The sequence below is a fragment of the Chiloscyllium plagiosum genome, chromosome 11, assembly GCF_004010195.1.
Source record: "Chiloscyllium plagiosum isolate BGI_BamShark_2017 chromosome 11, ASM401019v2, whole genome shotgun sequence".
Classification (NCBI taxonomy): domain Eukaryota; kingdom Metazoa; phylum Chordata; class Chondrichthyes; order Orectolobiformes; family Hemiscylliidae; genus Chiloscyllium; species Chiloscyllium plagiosum.
In genome coordinates, this window is record NC_057720.1 from 36329546 (window position 1) to 36344649 (window position 15104).

At 38.5% G+C, this 15104-nt stretch overlaps 1 protein-coding gene across 3 annotated transcripts in view; it reads right to left on the reverse strand.

Annotated features, from left to right (window-relative positions):
• Nucleotides 1-402: 402 nt before the first annotated feature.
• dmap1 (DNA methyltransferase 1 associated protein 1) overlaps nt 403-15104 on the reverse strand; it is a 79561-nt gene continuing 64859 nt past the window's right edge. For all 3 annotated transcript variants that reach the window (XM_043699086.1, XM_043699085.1, XM_043699084.1), the window contains 3 exons: nt 8711-8783; nt 6251-6546; nt 403-488 (listed from right to left, as the gene is read on the reverse strand). In XM_043699086.1, coding sequence (XP_043555021.1) covers nt 429-488; nt 6251-6546; nt 8711-8783 — 429 coding nt within the window. In that variant the 3' untranslated portion in view covers nt 403-428. The remainder of the gene's footprint in view (nt 489-6250; nt 6547-8710; nt 8784-15104) is intronic.

Consider the following 15104-nt stretch of genomic DNA (forward strand, 5'->3'; position numbering starts at 1 on the left):
TGTAATCTTTCTTCGTCAAATTGAAAAATTGTAATAAAAATAAGATCATGCGAGTGATCTTCACTCAGTGATAGCTTCATTGCCCTGTACCAAAGAGAACAAAACCTTACAAAGAGAACATAATTATACAAATATTAAAAGCACTGTGATCCATTTTGTGAATAAATTTGTCTCATTAATGAAGTCCTGTTAGGGTATTGTAGAACTTCTCTAGGAAATGGCCTAGCCGTTTTGTTTTGATGTTATGGAGAAGGTACTTGTTACTTCCTAACCACCACCAGATAATTTATCAACAGTACGTTCACTGATGTGCCTGATTTCCTGGGGTTCCGGTGGTGTTTTCTGAATAAAATGCAGGAGCATAACTGCTATGTGGTGAGAGATCCGTTTAACCACATTTTGTCGACTTCCTAGCCTTTCAAACGAGTTCACGGTTTCTTCAATTTCTTTACTGAAGAACAGCTTGATGCAGATTCTCTTCGCTTCCTCTGTAAAATCAAAAATCAGGATGTAAGATAGCATGCATCAAACAATTTGCATGGCCAGGAACATCTCTAAATTAACTCATAAAAGTCAGACACCAGCTAGAAATGTGATCTTAAACCAGTAGCAATGAAACAACACTGCCACACGAATAACTACTTTCTAAGAAAAGTGAAGATCTCCTTTCCACACTGACGTTTTCGACAAAACAAATACATTAATTGGTCTACCAGTATGGATCAAACAATGGAGGTGAAAAAGTGACTAAGACCCATAAGACATAGGTGCAGAAATTGGGCCATTCAGCCCATCGAGTTTGCTCTACCATTTAATCATGGCTGATAAGTTTCTCAACCCCATTCTCTCACTGTAACCCTTAATCCCCTTGACAATCAGTCCTAAATGTACTCAATGACCTAGACTCCACAGCCTTCTGTGGCAATGAATTCCATAGATTCACCACTCTCCAGCTGAAGAAGCTTCTTCTCATCTCCATTCTAAAAAGGTCTTCCTTTTACTGTGAGGCTGTACCCTCAGGTCCTAGTTTCTCCGACCAATGGAAACATCTTTCCAACATCTACACTATCCAGGCCAGAGTATTCTCTAAGTATCAATAAGATCCACCCTCATCCTTCTAAACTCCTTCGAGTATAGACCCAGAGTCCTGAAACTTTCCTCATCTGTAAGGTTTTCATTCCTGGGACCATTCTCGTGAATCCCCTCTGAACACGCTCCAGGGCCAGTACATCCTTCCTAAGATATGGGGCCCAAAACTGTGCCCAATACTCGAAATGTAAATGATAATTAATAATAATACATGACAATTAAAGGAAATCTCAATTCATCTGGGATGCATGATGGTTACCATGAGCTTGTTCGCATTTCATCTAGGGTATTATATCTGCCGACACCTCAAAAAGTCAAAATGAAAACCCCTGCATTGTTTCAACTAACATTTTCCCTAGAAGAATTTTATTTCAGAACCTTTGCCCAGCTGGAAATGCTAGTAAATGGACCATATGCTGCAAAATTTCATTATTTGGACCATAAATGAGAAAACATGGATTCTTGTTGGCAATTCTACCACACAGCAAAACTTCCAAAGTAACATACCTTTCCAGATTTTTTAAAAAAAGATGAGTATAAACTAGCAAACACTAAAGAAACAGATATTAAGAACAGGTTCTACAAATATAGTATATAAAAGGAAGAGAGTTTCGAAAATAAAAGCTGGTTTCTCAGAGGATGCAGTTGGGAGTTAGGAATGGGAAACAATGAAAACAACAGACTGTTAACATATGTATTTGTCTTCACGATGATAGAAAATTGCAGTACAGAAGGGAGAGAGGAATTAAAATAATTGTTACAGAAGAAAGAATTTTACTAGTAGAACTGAAGGATAACAGGTCCCCTGTACTTGGTGGCCTACTGTCTTAAAATAAATTGGAGAAATAATTTGGTTGCAATTTTCTAACATTCTAGATCGTGGAAAGATCCCAGCTGATTAGAAAATTGCAAATGTAATAACCTTATTCAACAAACAAGGAAGACAGAAAGCAAAACACCATAGACCAGTTAGCTTTGTCAGCGTTTAGAAAAATGAGAGGCATAAGATTTAAGGATGTAAGCCATGCTAACAGGATGTTTCGCCTCATGGGGAAATCTAGGAGGTATGATTTCAGAATAAGGGATTCAGTTAAGATGATACTGTGGATGCATTTGTTCTCTCAGACTGTTGTGAAGGCCAAGTCATTGAAGATATTCAAGGTTGTGATAAAGTTCTGAATTGTAGAGAAGTCCACACCTTTGGCAAACAGGCAGGAAAGTGGAGTGGAGACAAAAGCAGATCAACCAAGGTTTTATTCAATGGCAGAGGAGTCTTAATGAATTGCATCACCTATCCCTATTTCATATTCTCTAATTTTTATCCAATACTGGATTTCAGACAAGCAGTGCAACAAAACAGATGCAGTGGAAGGGTAAAGGTTTACATAGTTTCTGACATTAGATTCTCTGATGCTGTTTTTGAGACATTTGAAGGATTCCAGGCACAGCCATGTGGGACTTGAATGAGAAGCCTGGTATTGATAGATTAGACAGGAATAGATCCTGGCAAAGTCAATCCCACTCAGTTGGATAATGAAAAGATGAATGGTATGTTCAACCAAGTCAAAGGATACAGACAGGAGATCAAGATTATTTTTGTTTAGCGAGAGCTCTTCTTGAGATTTACTCAAGGGCTACTTTTTAAAATGAACAGATTTATTACAACGAACACATAAATTAGAAACAGAAGTAGGCCATTCGGCCCTTTAAGCCTGATTGGTTAGCTCAGTTGGCTGGATACACAATAACACCAACAATACTAGTTGAGGTCACCATAAAGTCTTTTGAAAATACAAGAACTGACCTAATTGTGGTTGCTCGGTAATTTTTCAAGCGTTTGAAAACATGAGGTGCTTTTGCATCTTCTTCTCAACCGTCCCTTGCTTGAGAGGTGGTCACCCTTAGATTAAACCACCACAATCGATATATCTCTCTACTGCGAGAGCGGTCCTATGTTCCTCAGGAATATGGTGACTTTATGTTTTGAGCACCGTTTCAGATACATTAAGGATATGGAGGAACAGTCTACCACAATCATGAAAGATTCATTTGTGAATTTGACACAGGCTATTGCTGTGAGAAGGATGAAAATGAGACTAGAGATCTGTAAATGACGTTTGAAAGAAAAATGGGTATGCATTTGAAAATTAGTAACACCTTCCAGGACTTTGGAAGGAAAATCAAATTGAAGATTGGACAATGGTTTGTAATGAAGAGGAATCAAAGGAGTTAGTTTTAGTTTTATGTTAAATCTTTATGCATCTCTCACAAAATGACTCACTTGTCTGTTGGATATTCTTTGCCAGTTAAAGTTCTAATGTTAATTAGGGAGTTTAAACATTCAATAAAATTCTAATTTCTCTGGTAATACACCAGTGTTTTTCAGATTAAACAACTTGTCAAATCTCTCCTTGCACCACTCTCAAAGTAGATACCATGTTACGCATTTCCTACATTAGCTACCATTTTCTTTCTCCCATTCGCTAAGAAAGTCTACTTTTAAACATACAGAGATCCGTTCAAATTCAAGAACCTCAGCCCATTCTTACTCCTCGATTAACCCTTCTACCCTCTTTTGAAAATGATGCAATGACAGTGCTACAGAGATAGGGCTGGAGAGTGGGACTAGCTGGGTAGCTCTTTCAGGAGCCGGTACAGACACAATGGATCAAATGGCTTCCTTCTGTACGGTAAGATTCCAGATTCCAATTCAACTTGCCCGACATGCACATTAAAGAGGTTTAAAACACTACAATTGGCATTTCCAAAGGTGCACAACACCTCAAAGTTTTCAAACAGTTGAAGAATTACCAAGCTACTGTGATTAGGTCAATTCTTGTTTTCTCAAAGTACTGGCAAAATTGCATTTTTGTGAGGTACAAGGGGAGGTAATGTTAAAAACAATTTTAGAAGCACTCTAAAATGGTTGTACAGTGAATTGGTTTGACCTTCAATCTTATTCTAATCTAATGCCATTCTCGTTGTTTAATCAGCCAGTAAAGGTCAGAGCTGTATTTAACATTTTAACTATTTTTTACATCACTGAAAATGGCTTGCAGGATATCTCCACTTCCAAATTTTCAAAAGTGACATTCTGTATGATTTTATGCTGATTGATAAAACATATATAATAGGGATCTATTAATATTCTTTAAATATACCAAAAGGTGCTATTCAAGAAGATTCAAGTGCACATCTGCCTTCACTAAAGGAGGATGAGTGCCCAAATCATGGAAGATAAGGCAATTTTGACTGTCTTCTACTGGGAGAAAGCGAGGACTGCAGATGCTGGAGATCAGAACTGAAAATGTGTTGCTGGAAAAGCGCAGCAGGTCAGGCAGCACCCAAGGAGCAGGAGAATCGACATTCTCCTGCTCCTTGGATGCTGCCTGACCTGCTGCGCTTTTCCAGCAACACATTTTCAGCTCTGTCTTCTACTGGGTGCAAACTAATTTGAGGAAAAGCTACTTGATACACTTGGCAAAGAAAACCAACAAGAAAGTATACATTAAGTATCCTGGCACTGGCTGTCTTGGAAAAACCACATAAGATTAAAAGCAAAGAGTGCATTAAGTTGAATCTGACCCTTTTGAAAATAGCCAGCAAAAGTGACAGACATGAAACAGAAGTGAAGAACTGTTGGCATGAGCAGAGGTTGTTACAGCTGCTGAGAGGAATGCAAGCTTTCTGAATAGGTCTGGTCTTTTAAACTTTTAACTTTTATATTTCACTCAAAAAATTCCACATTTTCTACAATCCCTGTGGTTTAACAATTGTGTTGGCAGAGAACATGTGGGTGTTAAGCATACAATTAATTAGCAATTCAGACTTCATTTTGGCTTTCATTCAGAATCTTTAAGATCCTAAAGCTCTTCTGTATAACAAATTAGGAGCACAAACTTGTAAACACTCCACAGAACAGCTCATTGAAGCAGGACATATACTGAATTAATGTTGTTTTTTTGAATTTTTCTATGGCAGCACACGTCAACCTAGCAAATTGACAAAAGCTAGCCAAATGCTTCAAAGAAAGCTGAAAATGCTAAAACAGACCTGAATTTGTGCTTTAGATCATGTAAAAGACACAAAGTGTAGTGGAGACATGGAGTTGTGCTGTTATGCTCAACATTCAATTTTAGCAAGATCCTCCTATTATAACATTCTGTTCCCTTTGAAATTGCCAATTGTCTTCCCGATCACCTGAACCTATATGTACCATTTATGCATGAGGATCCCCAAATACCTCTGTGTTGTCATATTCTCCTGGCGCTTTCTATTTAAATAATATTCAGCTCTATTCTTCTTGTCAAAGTGCATAAGCTCACATTTGACCACATTATAATCCATCTGCCAAGTTTTCACCCACTCCAGTCAACCTGTCTGTATTTCTACATAGGCTCTGTCATCCTCACCACTCATCCTCCCACCTATTTTTTTGTCATCCATAAACTTGGCAATCATGCATTCACTTCATTCATCCAAATATTAATACATTTTGAAATAATTCTAGCCAGCATTGATACTGGTGGATCTCCATTAGTTACAGGGTGCCATCTTGAAAATGCCTCCTTCATCCCAACTCTGTCTTCTATCAGATAGCCAATTTTCTATCCATGCTAATACAATACTCCCAACACCATTAACTCATCTTAGTAAGTAGCCCCAAGTGTGGTACCATATCTTTTAGAAGAATATTCACTTTGTTCAACTCAGCTTCTTTTTTCAATTTTATACGTTTAAAGAAGCTCTTGCTTTCCATTTTGAAATTACTTGCTACTTTGTCCTCAAAGTCTATTCTTCCCTTTTAAGTCATCCGTTATTACTTTTTAAAACTCTCTCAATTCTCTAACTTACTGCTAATCTTTGCCACGGTCACAACTGCCTCATGAAACTGTCTCTTTGGAAATCCAAATATATTACATCTATTAGCTCTCCTTTATCACTCTTGCTTATACTTCCTCAAAGAGCTCTAAACATTTTGTCAGGCATGACTGCCCCTCCACGAAGCCATGTTAACTCTGCTTGGTTATATTTTAAATCTAAATCTGCTTTTAATATGACCTTTATAATAGATTCCAACATTTTCCCATAGTAGACATTATTATTTTGTTAGCCATCTACAAATCAAAAGTTTGCTGAACATTTTCAAATCAGTACTTACCGAGTTTGGTGTGAGAGGTGCAGCTCCAACAACATCAATGAATTGATCTTTTCCTTCCCCCTTAATTTCTTCAGTACTGGTTCCCACAGTTCCCATTGGTCCATCAATGCCAAAACCTTCTCCAGATGCCAAGCTGTTTGTCCCTGCCTTTGCCAGTGCCTCATATCGATGTCTTAACATTTGAAGCTCATATTCACAATTAGCATATGCCTGCTTCAGTTCATACAATAACACCAAATCACTGCGGAGTTCGTTGAACATGTGTACAATCTCTTCAGTAGGCATTGGGTTTAGATCTGTAAATCATTATCAACCAAAATATGTCAATACTTTCATAACATCTAAAACAATGAGGATTTATATAAATACTGTTGAAAACATGACATAAAGAGGTTGTTGTAAGACAATAAATAGCAAGGCATGGTTTATATCAGCCGAAAAGTCAATATGTCAGAACTTCTGACTATCAATTAAATTGCCCGAGAGACTCAACAGCACCAATATTCTACCATTCTGAACAAAAAACTATATGTTGATTTTACACATATTCATTTTCTACAACACAACAAATAACATTTTACTATGACTTACCAATATCTATTATTTATCAAACCAGCATTTTATAAGTCAGTATGCCCATATTAGTGTATTTAGTATTGAAAACCTTTGTGAAAAAAGTTGCTTTAACGATTTGTTCGCCATATTTTTCTTGAGTCAGATTCTACGATAAAAAAAATTATGCAGCCTGGCAGCAAGCAGTCATATCCTACTGATTAAATGCAGAGGTCATAGGTTGAAGCATTTTAATCAAAGCATTCGAGCCATTTATTGGTGAAGACTCTCTTGAGATAAAAAAATGTTATTGCATTTTGTAATATATTTTAGGAGTTAAAGATTTATTTATGGATCACCTGAAAAATGTAACAGTGTTGCTGGTAACTGCCCGGAATATCATACAAATAACTATTTGTACACTGCAATTATGTGACAATGGATGTGTGACTACATGATTCTGTATATGTGATTCATATCATTCCTTAAGGGCCTTAACATATACTGTTGACCATCAACACCATTCAATTTGTTTTTCCTTAGGAAAGAAAGATTTCAGAACACCTTGTCACCCATGTCAGGTTTAGTGTGACAAGATACAGGGCAAATTTATGCACACAGGCTGGTACTTCAATAATATATTCAATGCAGTAGGAATCATAGGATAGTTGTGGATTGTGAAGCTCTATTATCACAGTCTCAGGACATTACTGCAGGAGTTCTTCAGGGTGGTATCCTAGGATCAACCACCTTCAGCTACCTCAAGGACCTTCCTTTCGTAAGAAGTTCAGAAATGGGGGTGTTCGCTGATGATTGTACAAGGTTCAGCACCATTTGCAACTCCTCAGATACTGAAGCAATTTGTGTCCAAATGCAGCAAGACCTAGACAACATCCAGGCTTGGGCAAATAAGTGGCAATTAAAATTTGCACCACAAATATCAGGCAATTACTATCTTTAATTTGAGAGAATCTAACCATCTACCCTGATATTCAATGACATTGCCATTACTGAGTCTCCACCATCAACATCCTGGGGATTGCCATTGACCAGAAACTAAACAGGACTAGCAATACCAATAACGTGGCTACAGCTGCAAAGGTTAGGAATTATGGCAGGTAACTCTCCTCCTGCATCCCCAAAGCCTGTCCACAAGTCAGGGGTGGGATGGAATACTCTCCACTTTTCTGGATGCTCTTGTCCAGAACAAGCAGCCTACTTGATTGGCACCCTATTCATCACCTTCAATACTCAATCACTCCCACCACCAGCACACAATGGCTGCAGTGTGTTCTCTCTACAAGATGAACTGCAGGAACATACCACAGCACCTTCCAAGCCTGTGACCACCACCAGCTAGAAAGATAAGGAAGTAAATGGACACGAGCACCACTTTCAAGTTGCCCCTCCAAGCCACACCAAATGTCACTTAGAAAGATATTGTATTCATTCACTGTCGCTGGCTCATAATGCTGGAGCTCATTTCTTAATAACAATGTAGGCATACCTAGCCCCTGTGGATTGCAGCTGTTAGAGATGGTTCACCAGTACTTTCTCAAGGGCAATTGGGTCACATAACAACTGCTGGCCTTGCCAACAATACCACAGACCATGAGTAAATTTTTAAAAAAATGATTGCCTCACCCACTCCCTTTTAGATGTTAAAGAGATGTTACTGCGCCTTCAAAACTACTGAACATAACAACGCCAGATTTCCTTTTCTCAGCAATTATCTCAAAATGTATTTACTTGTTTCAGAACATCCCTTTCCTTTACATTAAATAGTCACTGACATAATTTGACTGGTAATATACTGTTCAAAATTCATTGTAATAGCGTGATCAATGTGCACATACTTCTTTAGCAGAAAGTAATCAATAAAATAACGATATCCATTTCTTTGCTTACCAACTCCCAACTCTGTCAGCATCTGTTCAATGGCTTTGATCTTCTTCTGTCCAACTGAGCTAGGTAGTTTCATCTAAATACAGAAAACAAGAGAAATCAACAATGTGACAGCAAGTTCATTAAAACTAGTTTGCTGCAATCATGGAAACAAGCATCCAAATTATTCCAATGGCAAATAACAATAGGCTTCTTTTAAATTTGATATTTTTCTCCATTCTAAAATATAGATGTTTTAGTAAACACAGTTTAAAAACTGATTTAAGTAACAAATTAAATTCCATTCACAACAACCAATGCAGAAAGAAAGGCAGAGGAAGTATAACAAATTTTTTTTGGAAGAGAGATTTCAAACCAAATTGCAAGCAGGTAATTGCAAATGCAACTTGTTCTTTTTGAAAAGAAATGTAAATTCCTTAGTGATTAAAATACTCATCTATTTAAAGTATTCATACACTTTTCTAAATAAACATAGGGATAATGTTCTATTGCTTGTTACTTTTTCCTATCTCCATCCTAACACTTTGCAAAACAAGCAAATGTTTTGGCAATGTCTTTCAAGCGGAGATAGTCCCTTTTGACATATTATCAAGGAAGTGCAAGCGATTTGGTGGTGTGCAATTTTCTATCATTTTATACCTATTAGAACTGAAGGAAAAACATCTCAGTTTTTAAAAAAAAAATTGTGTCCCTGATAAACATCAGGAATACAAAAGTGATTTTTTTTTAAGATTACTTACAGTGTGGAAACAGGCCCTTCGGCCCAATATGTCCACGCTGACCCGCTGAAGTGCAACCCACCCAGGCCCATTCCCCTACATTTACCCCTTCACCTAACATTACGGGCAATTTAGCATGGCCAATTTACCTGACCTGCACATTTTTGGACTGAGAGAGGAAACTGGAGCACCCAGAGGAAACCCACGCAGACACGGGGAGCATGTGCAAACTCCACACAGACAGTTGCCTGAGGCAGGAATTGAACCCGGGTCTCTGGCACTGTGAGGCAGCAATGCTAACCACTGTGCCACCATGCCACCCATATGAAGTATACTGTTCCTACCTTAATTCATAAGCTCACTGAATGTACATTCTCCTTTCTCAATCTCTTCCAGGACATTCTATGCATTTCTGTTTTTATCTGTGGCATAGCTTATAAGAGCAAGAAGATTATGTTGGAGTGTACAGAGTTTTGGTTAGGCCACAGCTTGAGTATCACATGTAGTTCTTCACCAAACTATAAGAATGAAGCGATAGCACAGGAAATGGTACAAAAACTATTCACCAGAATATTGCTTGGGATTGGACTGAGATGGACCACAGTGGTTCAAGAAGGCAGCTCAACATCTTCCCAGGGCAACGAGAGACAGTCAATAAATGCTAGCCAGCCAGCAACGCCCAGAAAAATGAATTTTTAAGAGTGGAGCAGTTTAGCTATGGATAAGCACAGGTTGTTTTCTTTAGAGAAGGTAAGGCCAACAGGGGAGCTGATTGAGGTGTAAATTTTTGACAGTAATGGACAAGGTGGCGAGAAAGCTGCTATTCCCCTTACTCGATGGGTCAATAACAAAGGGGGTATAAATTTCAAGGTAAAGGTTGAGAGATTGGAGGAAATGTTTTTTTCACCAAAAGGATGCTTGGAATCTGGAATGCACTGCCTGGAAGGGTAGTTGAGGAAGGAAACTTCACAACATTTAAAAGGTAGTTGGAGAAGCACTTTAAGTATCAGAACATTCAAGGTTATGAACCAAGTGGATTATAGATGAGGAGTAGCTTTTTTGTTGATATAGACTCAAATGAGCCCAAAGGCCTTTTCTGTACTGTACAATTCTATGAGCAAAAGATAGCAAAGGGGCACATAGCAATCCTGCATTCCACTTTCAGAAGTGCTGTATTTCTGGCACAAAATTAAATGTGTATCCACAAAATATTTCTGTAATTCAGTTGAGGTAGAACTTTCAATCCTCAAAGAAAAGAATTCAGTTTTAATTTTAATCGTGAACGGTATTTTTCCTTTGAATTAACTCAGAACTCTGCAAGCCCATATAAATTCACTAACCATTATTAAAGACTTCACTGCTGCAGAAGTACATTGGAGTGTGTGGCTCATTATTGAGGGAATTTTTATCTTTGACCCTGCAGGAATTCCATCACATCACACTGATCTGCTGCTCATATTTTAGTCCTCAATGAGTTCTATTCACATAATGCTGAAATTCATACGGATTTGCGTTGGCTCTTGCCTAAGGCTTTCAATTCAAATTTCTTAATATTTTCACTCCTCCCCATTTCAGTAGCCTCCACAAGCATTACAATCACCAACCCTCATCATGAATTCACCCTTTCTTGATGCTAGATGTACACACTATCCTCCTTTTGTCCTATCATTGTCAGTTGCGCCTTAGTTAGATCCAAAATTACAGAAATTTCCCCACAAATCTCCAAACGCCCTTTCATTTCCCACTCTTCTACAATTCTCCTTAAAGCCACCTTGCTCACAAAGCTTTGGGATCCCCTCCAAATACGTCAGCTTGTTCAATTTAAATTTTTTTCTGATTACCTCTTTGTAAAACACCATGGGATAATTTTTTTTACATTTAATATATTACATAAATGCTACCTGTGCAAATTGCTTTTAGGATGCAAGACCCTCCTCATACTTCTTAGTAAGTTCCTAATTTCTGGTGTAATGCTATAAGAGTTATGCAGTGGACTTTGATACTAAAGGCTGACAGGTCTTCGCGGACAGCAAAAAGGATACCCTATTTGGAGCCAAGACTAAGTTCCTTGCAGTGAATTTTGCTTGCACTGTCGGGAGGGTTAATATAACTCGGTGGGGAACCAGGAGAGAATATTAGAAGGTAATACTGGGAGCACAAAAAGCTCAGAGAGGCAAGAGAAAATAGCAAGTTAGTTTGTAGATTTTGAGTAATGGACAAAGTAATGAAGTCTAAATCAGGGTTGCAACATGAATGCATGGAGCATGGAGTTACAGACAGAGATTGCCATATGGAATGATGTGGTTGTGACAATAATCATAATGAATGAGACCTAGCTCAAGGAAGGACTTGTCTGGATGTTAAACATTCCTAATTGCAAAGTGTTCAAATAGACTGAATAGGAAAAAAAAGGAACAAGGGGTGGCATTTTTGGCTAAGGAGAACATTGCAGGAATGGGGAAAGAAGTTTCAAAGGGTTTGAGAACAGAATCAATTTGACGAATGCTAAGGCATAAGAGGGTGCAATAACCTTGCTTAGTGTAAACTATAGATCACTAATTCACTAGATTCGACGACTAACAGCACTCAGATGGCCAAAAAATAAAGGATTATGTTTACGCAGAGCCAGTAATTTCAGATAAAATATAGAGGGGATTAGATTAGATCAGATTACATTACAGTGTGGAAACAGGTCCTTCGGCCCAACAAGTCCACACCGACCCGCCGAAGAGCAACCCACCCATACCCCTACATTTACCCCTTACTTAACACTACGGGCAATTTTAGCATGGCCAATTCACCTGACCTGCACATCTTTGGACTGTGGGAGGAAACCGGAGCACCTGGAGAAAACCCACGCAGACACGGGGAGAACGTGCAAACTCCACACAGTCAGTCGCTTGAGGCGGGAATTGAACCCGGGTCTCTGGCGCTGTGAGGCAGCAGTGCTTACCACTGTGCCACCGTGCCTTGTTCTAAAGCCTGCCCGGCAATGGGCCGGGTGATATGTTACAGATAAAGAGGAGGCCTGGATTATTGTGCTGATAAGGTGGTGTTAGGTGCTCATATTTGGATGCTTTATTTATAGTGGTTGCATTGCTAGTATCCAAAGTCCCAAGATGTTAAGAATGTTGAGTTGCAAACAATAACAATTTAACTGTTGGAAGGTAAAATTCAGATGCGAAATGTAAAATAAATGGAAGAACCCTTAAAACACTGACATACATAGGGATCTGAGTGTACAGGTCCACAGATCCTGGAAAGTTGCAACATAGGTAGGCAAGGTGGTCAAGAAGACATACAGCAAGCTCACCTTTATTGACTGGGACATCGAATATAAAAGTTGGCAAGTCATGTTACAGCTGTACAAAACTTCCTGATGAAGGGCTTTTGCCCGCAACGTTGATTTTACTGCTCCTCGGATGCTGCCTGAACTGTTGTGCTCTTCCAGCACCACTAATCCAGAATCTGGTTTCCAGCATCTGCAGTCATTGTTTTTACCCTGTACAAAACTTTAGTTAGGCCACATTTTGGAATACTGCATGCAACTCTGGTTGCCACACTACGAGAAAGACATGAATGCTTTGGAGAGTGTGCAGAGAAGCTTTACCAGGATGTTGCCTGTTCTTGAGGGTTTTAGTTATGAGAAGTGGGGTAAGCTCAGATGGTTTTCACTGGAAAGATGGAGACTGGGGAGTGACCTGATAGAGGCCTACAAATTATGAGAGGCATAGGCAGGGTGGATAGTCAGAGACTTTTTCCCCCCAAGGTGTAAAGGTCAATTACAAGAGGGCACAGGTTCAAGGTGAGAGGTGTCAAGTTTAGGGAAGATGTGCAGGGAAACCTTTTCACACTGAAGCGGGTGGGTGCCTGGAACAGACTGCCAGTGGAGGTGGTGGAAGCAGACACGTTAGCAACATTTAAGGTGTTTCTGGATAAGACACGAACAGGAGGCAAATAGAGGGATAGATATCATGCTTGAGCAGTAAGTACCAGGTCTAAATTACAGGCAACATGGCTCAGGGATTAGCACTGCTGCCTCACAGCACCAGAAACCTGGTTTCAATTCCAGCCTCAGGCGACTGCCTGTGTAGAGTTTGCACATTCTCCTAGTGTCTGCTCCAGTTTCCTTCCACAATCCAAAGATGCGCAGGTTAGGTGAATTAGCCATGTGTTCAAGAATGTGTAGGTTAGGTGCATTAGTTAGGGTTAAATGTAGAGTAATAGGGTAGGGGAATGAGTCTGGGTGGGTTATTCTTTTGAGGGTTGGTGTTGGGGCAAATGGCCTGTTTTCACACTGTAGAGACTCTATGATCTATGATAAAGATTAAGAATAAAAACAGGCTTGGACGGCCAAAGAGCCTCTTCCTCTCTGTATTTTATTGTATTGTATTATTATATTGTTTTGTATTATATTGAGATGAAAGAAAATTGGAGTCTTGAGGGTTGTTTATCTGTATTTCTACCTGGACAAGACCCTTGAGATTCAGGTTGCCATGGAGATGTGCTTTAGGAGGAAAAGGTTTTCTCAGATATCTCTGAGACTCTTAGACAAGAAGTCTTTCAGAATCTAGGAGAAATGAAGCAACCAGAGGTTGAAAAGTCACAATGGTTCATCACACAGGAATGCAGGTAGGACTTTACGATTGGATCAAAAGATCAAATTATTCTGAATTCAAACAAAACTAGAACAAAATCACATAGCTCATACTACAGCAAGAATCTTCAGGGGAAAAAAATCCTCACTATCAAAGACTTGAGTTAAATGTTGATCAGACTGGGAGAATAAACTCCTCAGAACACTGAGTCCACATAAACAAAATTACTACTTTAAGAAAAGTACTTGTGAAATACTTTTGTTATCGGTTTTAAAAGTAAAAGGAGAGAGTTCTGTTCTGTAGTTCCAAGTAAAGTTGCCTCCAAAAATATTGTTTTGCCAAGTGCTTTTAGTAAAAATCTTAAAATGTGCAATTTTTTAATGTTATTCTGTCAGCTACCAACGAGAAGCTTGAATTTCTTTTTCCTTCAAAGTTATTTGTCTCTACTGGTGTCACAAACATCTGCACTGCTTATTAAAAAATATGTGAAATGTCTGAAGGCTTTTCAAATTCAGCGGGCATAGCTATTCTTTCTCTTTTATAAAGGGAGCACAGAGGAAAAGATGTCAATGCAACAATATGACAACTAAAACAGAAGAGTTATACAATTCATCAATAATTTAGCAACTTTGGTTGCTATAGAACAGGTTCAAAATCAGTACATGTAATGCCAGTTCTAGGGTCTAGATTATGAAACTCATCTAAAATTTTCTTTCATGATAATTACTCATTCGGCAATAACAAAGATCATTTTACTGCAAAACTATTCAGCAAATGAGTCTTTACCTTTACCATCCCCATATACCAACATTTCTATTGTTTGCAATTAACTGGTTTGATTACTACTAATTAAGAAAAGTAAGAATCAAAATTCCCCACAAAATAGGTCATAAATAAATGATCAAATAATAAAAATACCTGGAAAAATTTCAAACTTGGGAAAGATAATGGCCACTTAAACAGTTTTAAAATTAAAGAATCATTCCTCAGAACATTTGGTATTTCAACTGGATGAGTGCTTCTTTAAAGTCAGCCCAATAAACAAATTGCAACATGTTAGCCTATAAGAACTAATGCATT